General features: G+C 45.3%; 1 protein-coding gene across 1 annotated transcript; it reads right to left on the bottom strand.

Moving 5' to 3' along the window:
- Window positions 1–1,428: 1,428 nt before the first annotated feature.
- LOC113880719 (anionic trypsin-2-like) lies at window positions 1,429–4,384 on the bottom strand. The gene is made up of 5 exons (XM_027523241.1): window positions 4,313–4,384; window positions 3,428–3,605; window positions 2,952–3,201; window positions 2,184–2,332; window positions 1,429–1,814 (listed from the first exon to the last, which is right to left on the bottom strand). Exons 3-5 carry the CDS (start codon window positions 3,151–3,153, stop codon window positions 1,665–1,667), a joined length of 501 nt encoding a protein of 166 aa, XP_027379042.1. The 5' UTR covers window positions 3,154–3,201; window positions 3,428–3,605; window positions 4,313–4,384; the 3' UTR covers window positions 1,429–1,664.
- Window positions 4,385–8,066: the final 3,682 nt, after the last annotated feature.

The following is an 8,066-nucleotide window of genomic DNA, read 5'->3' as shown; positions in this document are numbered from 1 at the left end:
GTGACAAAACTGCAGTGATTGGAGGATTGATCAGTGGTTTCAAAGCCTTAGGACTGGAAGAGGGTGTGATTATTGAGGTGGTTTTTCAAGTGTAACACGAAGAAGTTCCTTCCTTGTTATCGGGACAGTTCTGGATTCTGATTGTGGCAACGGTTATAGAAATCCACAAATGTGGTAACGCTTCAAATTTTACCCCCTAAAAAGAGTGTATGTGAATAAAGACTGGTAAAACCAAATAAGGTCTGTATGTAAGTAAACAGCATTGAGCCACTGTGAATTTTCTGGATTTGACATGTTACTATGGTTATAGGAGATACTATCACTGGGGCGATATTAGTTACCCAGAAACTCTTTGCAATGTTTTCTGCAACTGCTTGTCTTAAACATTTCCAAAATAAATTGTTAGAATGACAATATAGGACATATTTTAGTTTTTAAACAATTTAATAATTTATAAAGGTAGCCTCCTACCTTTATAGATAGGAAAGCAAGGTTGAAGAAAATCAGCTGAACTGGAAGTTGGTGTAAGAAAGATTTTGGATCAGTGAGATCATTCTGGGCACACCCCCTCCAATCTACACAGGCTTATGTGCATATGCGTGTGCGCATGCACACACACACACACACACAGAGACACACTTACAGCCACTCAGATTTCAGTATTTCTCCGTTGCTTCTAGTATTCTCTTTGCAGCCACCTAGGAGTTTTCTTGCTTAGCATTAGGAAAGATCTCTCCGGAGATTGTCCCTCTTTTCCTGTTGGTGATCTGACCCATTTAACTCCTCCCTCATCTCCTAACCTTTTTAAGGTCTATAATTAAAAAAAAAAAAAATTGGCTGTGCCTTGCAGCTTGTGGGAATCTTAGTTCCCTGACTGAAGATCAAACGCAGGACCTCTGCAGTAAAAGCAGGGAGTGGAGTTCTAACCACTGGACCACCAGGGAAGTCCCTGACGTCTTTATAATTCTTGTCCCCATAAAATTCTAGCTTCCATTTCTAACAGTAATACTGCCGGCAGCCTGTTTAACATCCCAGCATTACTGCCACTTGATTAGATATGAGAGAGTGAGACAGCACACACTGAAGGCTGACTCAGCAGTAAGTGATGTCAGACAGAGGAGGCAGCCAGAGGTGCTCAGTCTTACTGTCACATGTGCTTTGGAAGGCTGGGGAGCATGACTCCAGGAAGGTCTGAGGAGCCACAGCAGGTAAGTAGAGAGTTGGAAGAAAGGCAAGGAGTGGTGAGAAGTCATCCCATTTATGACAGCATGGTGTGCTTAGTCCCTACGGTCGTGTCCAACTCTGTGACCCCATGGACTGCAGCCCGCCAGGCTCCTCTGTCCATGGGGATGCTCCAGGCAAGAATACTGGAGTGGGTGGCCATGCCCTCCTCCAGGGGATCTTCCCGATCCAGGGATCAAACCCAGGTCTCCCACATTGTAGGTGGATTCTTTACCATCTGAGCCACATTATTCAGCTCAAATCCTTCAATGATCATTCAGGTTGGGACTGAGAAAGGAGAAGAGCATTCAAGAAGGAACAGAAGGAAGAGAAACCTTCTTACAACCAAAGACTCTATTCCTGTCTTTTTCTGGGCTAGAGGGAAACAGGGTCACAGATGGTAGACCCAGGTCTGAGGCTGCTGGAGAGGGAACAGGGAGAGTTCAGTAAGCGCTGATGACTCTGTGGATCCAGTCTGTATAGCGAGAAACCTTGGTGTAGTAGCCAACGTCACCTCTCAGAACACACCCTTCTGACCAGGATAAGATCCCCTGGAGCTGATTTTGGCACAGGATTGGGGCAGCAAGTACTTCCTGTTAGAAAGAGGAGAGATGGGTCAGGCACAGTAGCCAGAACAAAGATAACCTCGTACCCAGTGCCCATCTGAGGAGCCCAGACAGAAAGATTCAGGTGATGAGGGTTGGGAGAAATGTCTGGTGGCCATCTGGGACCCGAGCCATCACTCACCCTAGGCTACATCAGCGGAAGCCATAGAGAAAGGAAACACTCAGGTGTCTCCACACTCACATTCATGTTCATTCAGGATTGGTTCTTCCTGGACCGCATTTACCTTGATCTCTTCTTGGATGTAAACAGGAAACTGGATTGTGTTGAAGGAGCTATGTGGACCCCCAAACAGTGTCCCAGAACAAACTTGGGAGGGCCCAAGGGGAAAGAATTACCTTACACGTGTGTTTGCTCTCCAGAGACAATCCTGCACAGAACATGTTCTCTGTGATCTTAACAGGCGTTTTTCCTATAGGGGAAGCTTCACAATGTTCATTAGGGAAGCAAGAGACAGTCTGGTTTATCTTGACATCAGGCTTTGGCTCTGAGCACGTGCACACGCAGGGTGAGGGCGGGGTGGAGAGAGAGACAGGGTTTATTTTTCTTTGGTCCTTCACACATTCATCTCCCTCTCTTCTCTCCTCCCCTCCCTCTTATCTGTAATTAACCTCTCTGTCATTCAACGAAAGAAAAAATAAATTGAAAGGGAACCAGAGAAGAAAACAGATGAAACGAGAAAGCCAGCATCTGGTTCCGGTGCTGGACACTGCGTGCCTTGGACTTGGGTGTGCACGGCTTTACTTGTGAATTCTGTCAGTTTCTAAAGAAGGAGCCACATTCAGCATCACCAGCAGGATGACCCTCAACCCCTTCCTCACCCATACACGCCCCCACCCTTCACCTGCATCTGAATGATAAATGAGTCAAGAATACAGGATTCCAGAGACCTCCAGCCATCCATAACCATGTTACCCCTTATAAGACAAGGTCTATCCTATGACCAATTTTGGCCTCAATTTCCACATTCATAAAATTAGAAGTTAAGATGTATAAGTTCTCAGGACCCTATCAGCTCTCTTGATCTCTAATAATTCAATGATACGACAACCCTCACAGAGTGGGCAGTCAAGGAGCACTACGAGTCCGTCTTGAGGGTCACTCACCAGAATTCTGCCATGACCAGCCCCAGCCAAAAACAGCGCAGTCGTCCATCCTGTTGGTCGTGGGGCTGGGCAGAGCTGCCAGTTTTACCTGGTCGTTGAGCTTTAGGGGGCGTGTCAGCTTGATGAGCACTATGTCATGCTCGGCAGAATCCTGTTTGAAACTTGGATGTGGGATAATAAGCATGGGTCTTAAGCCCTCCATCCTTTTTGGAAACGCTCATCTGAAATAGCAATCTCCATCTCAAGAAATCTGGAACAGGCCATGAAGGATGAGCAGAGGAAATAGATGTTATTCTATTGTTCATCTTGCATCATCCTACTGGGGAATCTAACTCATAACCACCAGGATCTATTTCCTGCCTCCTTCCAACCACTTCTTAGGTTTGAGAGTTCCCCCATGCAAGTCTCTTCAGGGTTGAGCCACCCCAGCGACTAAGAGCGGGGCATGCCTCTCACTCTAGGGCCCCATCACTCACGGTAAGAAGCAGTGTGCTGCGGTGAGAACCCACTGTTTGTGGATCAGGGTCCCCAGACAGGTGTCCTTTTCTGAGTTCAGGAAGACCGAACAGGTTGATTCATTTTGGACGTTCTCCTGATACAATTGCTCGACTGAGTCTGCCTGTTCTGCTGGTGGTGTTCCGGGCGTTGTTGCCACTGTCGGATGGGGAGAGGAAGGCAGAATCTTAGAGGCAGGGGCAGACTTTCCAGAGGATGGGAGTCTGGAATGTTTTGTGTGGAAGTGCTTTGAAATGGTCCGTCTGTTTTTGGTGTATCAGGGACTGTTAAACTATTTCAGAACCCTTCTGTTAATTTCCCCCTGGACCCCCCTCTGTGTTTGTGTCCTCCCTCTCGCTCACACTTCCTCTCCCTTCCTTTCTTCCTTCTTCTCCTCAAACATCCTTCTTAGCTATATAGCAAAATCACATTTTTTTTGATGCCAATATCCACCCTCTATTGCATAAAGTCTCATCTCAGTCTGAATCTTCTCTTGTGGTCATGGAGCCAGGGGAAAAGTCAGTGGAATCCAGTTACCTCTGAGAGTTCTAGGAAACTACCAATCCCTGGGGTCCTGAGCTCTTAACCTTCTGATGATCACTTGTGAAAGTCACTCAGTTGTGTCCAACTCTTTGCGACCCCATGGACTATACAGTCAATGGAATTCTCCAGGCCGGAATACTGGAGTGGGTAGCCTTTCCCTTCTCCAGGGTGTCTTCCCAACCCAGGGATTGAACTCAGGTCTCCTGCATTGCAGGCGGATTCTTTCCCAGCTGAGCTACCTCTGTTATCTATACCCATTTCCTACTCTTTCTTCCAATATGACCTTTTCAAAATTTTAAGCCAAAATAGGAATCTGCACTCACCAGCCACTGTCAGAATAGTGAAGACTAGAAGGAAGCTGTTCATGTCTGCTGTCTCCATACCCTCTTCCAGCAAGAAGACCTGGGAAGGGAGTAAATTACCAACCAGCCTGAGGCTCAGGAAGCTTTGCAAGGGGAGAAATTACACAAAGGGGTGGGGAGATTCAAGGGAGCAAGTGACTCTGAACTAAGGGAGGATGGCATCAGAAGGAAGAAAGACAGTCCCTGTCTCTCTAGAGAGACATTGCCCATACTCCACTGCAGTATGGGCAATTTATCCAAGGTGAGATGTCTGACCCCCAGAGGGAGGTGCTGTAAGCCAAGAACTTTGCTCTCCTTTATTGGAAAAGAGAAATCTCAGCTGGCCAGTCCTGTCTGCCCTCATCTACTGGTGATACTTCAGCCCTCTGTTGCCCTTAGGTTTACTCACCTGTCCTCAGTCAGCGTGGCTGATCGCTTCCTCTCTGTGTGACATTTACCAGCACTTAACTTAAAAATAAACTCCCTCCTCTGTGAGGTGCAGGCCCCCTTCACCTAGCCCGCTGAGCCCTCTCACATGTCACACTGATCCTTGTCATGTGAGGACCTTTGCCCTCGTGTCACACTGGCCCTACCCCCCTGTCATCCTCTCCTCATGTCACACTGTCCTCATCTCCTGAAATCACAGGCTTTTAGGCCTCTTGCTTTGGCTCCCACACACACCTGAGCATCTCCCATCAGTAACCTGCAGGCACCTACTTCTGCCCTGATCTGAATACCTTCTTCTCCTGTCAAATGCCCCTTGACTTCCTTCCTCAAGGTCATCTATACACACCCTGGCTGGCAAGCAAGCACTGGCTCCTCCTCCAGCATTTAGTCAAATGGTGGTCCTGACTCTTGAATGTATCCCTCTGATTGGCTGTGAATGTTTAGCTGTGCTTTCTGAGTTGGTGGCTCAGAGGATAAAGCGTCTGCCTGCAATGCAGGAGACCCGGGTTCGATCACTGGGTTGAGAAGATCCCCTGGAAAAGGAAATGGCAACCCACTTCAGTATTCTTGCCTGGAGAATCCCATGGACAGAGGAGCCTGGCGGGCTACAGTCCACGGGGTCGCAGAGTTGGACACGACTGAGCGACTTCACTTTCACTTTTCACTTTTCTGAGTTCATAGTGGTCCTGACTCTTGAATGCATTCCTCTGATTGGCTGTGAATGTTTAGCTGTGCTTTCTGAGTTCATAGCCATAAGTGAGGTTTCCCACTCACTCTCTGATCTGGCCGCACCACTAACCACACTGAGGAACACTGCCTCTCTGCTCTCTATCTGCGCTGATTCTTGTCTGATACTCACTGAGCTCCACTTATTCAGACTGGATTTTAAGAGCTCTCAGATTCCAATTTGAGTCCACTCCTCCAATCCCTTCAACCCTCAACCTAGAATATTAGTTGGAAAGACTGATGCTGAAGATGAAGCTCCAGAGTATTGGAGAAGAGCCAACTCATTGGAAAAGGCCCTGATACTGGGAAAGATTGAAGGCAGAAGGAGAAGGGGATGATGAGATGGTTGGATGGCATCACGGAATCAATGAATATGAATTTTAGCAAGCTCTGGGAGATAGTGAAGGACAGGGAAGTCTGGTGTGCTGCAGGTCATGGGGTCACAAAGAGTGGAACATGACAGAGGGACTGATCAACAATCACCTCCAATCCCCAAACGGTTTCCTGGAGCATTCTTTTTCTTTTTCCTCTATTTTGGACTTTCTACTATAGGCCAGCCAGTTTCCTCAGTGCTTTTTCCTTTGGCCATTACTGAGCATGCTTCCTTGCATTCTTTGGCTCATTGTACAGACATACTTGGGGGCAGTTACTTTACCTACTCTTTGTCAGGGGATCTGCCCCTGCCCAAAACCCCCGCTGCATGGCTCAAGATTGGATGTCAGAAGGCCAGAAACCGAATCCTTAGAGGTCCTCCTGGGTCAAAGTAGCTCTGCTTTGGTGCCCAATCCTGGTTCTTCCTAACCTGGGTCTGACACTTGCACACTCATAGCTCATCCTGCCAGACCCTCACATACTTCTGGAAGGTCTCAGACTCAAGCAGCTCTACTTACCTGGTTCATAACACCTTGACGTCCTTAAGGACAGGATTTATATCTGATTTAACAATGTGCCTCCAGACCCTAGCACGGTACCTGGCACCACACAGATTTTACACACACACAACTTTTTTAGATGAATGAGTGAATACCACTTTTTATTTATCTTTTGACTTAAAGCCCTCAACAGCCTGCAACACTGACCTGACTCCAGGGAATCTATGCTCTCTGACTTGATTTAGGCCATTGCCCTGTGAGTTGTATTGGGAACAGTATTCCCAGATCACGGTCTTTGATTAAACCACCGATGAGGTACTGGACATCATTGACTTGAGATTTAATCTTTTCTTCTTTTAAAAGTTTAATTGAAGTATAATGACATACAGTAACTACACATGTTTCAAGCGTAAAATTTGGTAAATTAATGAGCATATTCCCAAAAGATTCCTTCTGTCCCTTTGTAATGCCTTCTTTTGTCCCTCTCAACCACCACCTTTTCACCAGGCAACTACTAATCTGGTTTCTGTCACTATAGGTTCAGTTACACTTTCTAGAATTTTAGATAAATCACGCAGTATGTTTTCTTTTTTTAAAATCTGGCTACTTTCACTCAGCATAATTAATTTGAGATTCATAGATGCTATTGTGTAACTATAGAATTCATTTATTTTCACTGCTGAGTGATATTCCATTGTATTGGTATACCAAAATTTGCTAATTTATTTACCCATTGATGAACATTTGGGTTGTTTCCAGTTTGGGGCTGCTACAAATAAAACTTGCGTGAAATCACTATACATGTATGTCTTTATGTAGATATATGCTTCCTTTTCTCTTGGGTAAATAACTAGAGGTGGAAAGGGCTGGATTATGTATAGTAGGTGATGGTTTAACTTTTAACGGAATGGCCAAATTATTTTCCAAAGTATTTTACATTCTCACCAGAAGTGTATGAGAGTTCCAGTTCCTCTATATCATCACAAACACTTGATGTGCTCAGTCTTTTAAAAAAGTTTTTTTAATTGAGATATAATTGACAGATAACATTGTATTCATTTTACATATACAGTGTGCTCAGTCTTTTAATTTCAGCTGTCCTCATAACTGTGAAATAGTGTTTCATTTTTGTTCTAATTTGCAATTCCCTAATGACTAATGATGATGAACATCTTTACACGAACTTGTCATTCATGTATCTTTTTTCGATAGTATGTTCAAATCCACTAAAAATTCGATTCTTATAATTGAGATATGAAGGTTTTAAAAAATATCTTCTAGATGGGAATCCTTCAATACTTCCAGAAGCTGGAGAAATGGACTCCTTCCTCCAGGTCCATCCACATGCCTCGTCCCTAGAATCAATTATTTTCAATTTCCTAATCTTTCTCTTTCCAAACTCCAAAGTAAGCAGCCACAGTCTTCATCACTGACATGTGTCCCATATATATTTTTATTTCAGCTGCTTTTCTTTCCACACAAGGTAGATGACCAGGTATACCACAGATGTCTTTCTTTCACTACTGTCTTCTAGGGCCATGTTTGAATGGGGTTATAAGGTAGCAGTCCATTTCTGACTTTACACATACCAGGCAGACCCATCTGTATACCAAGCACAGGTTTTTCCTTTTCCAAGAGCTTGTCATAAGGGAAGGCAGGGAATCTCCCTGCCTCCCACCCCTAAAACGAGC

Source organism: Bos indicus x Bos taurus, chromosome 2, assembly GCF_003369695.1.
Source record: "Bos indicus x Bos taurus breed Angus x Brahman F1 hybrid chromosome 2, Bos_hybrid_MaternalHap_v2.0, whole genome shotgun sequence".
Taxonomy (NCBI): Eukaryota; Metazoa; Chordata; class Mammalia; order Artiodactyla; family Bovidae; genus Bos; species Bos indicus x Bos taurus.
This window is presented reverse-complemented; position numbering and strand designations above follow the sequence as displayed.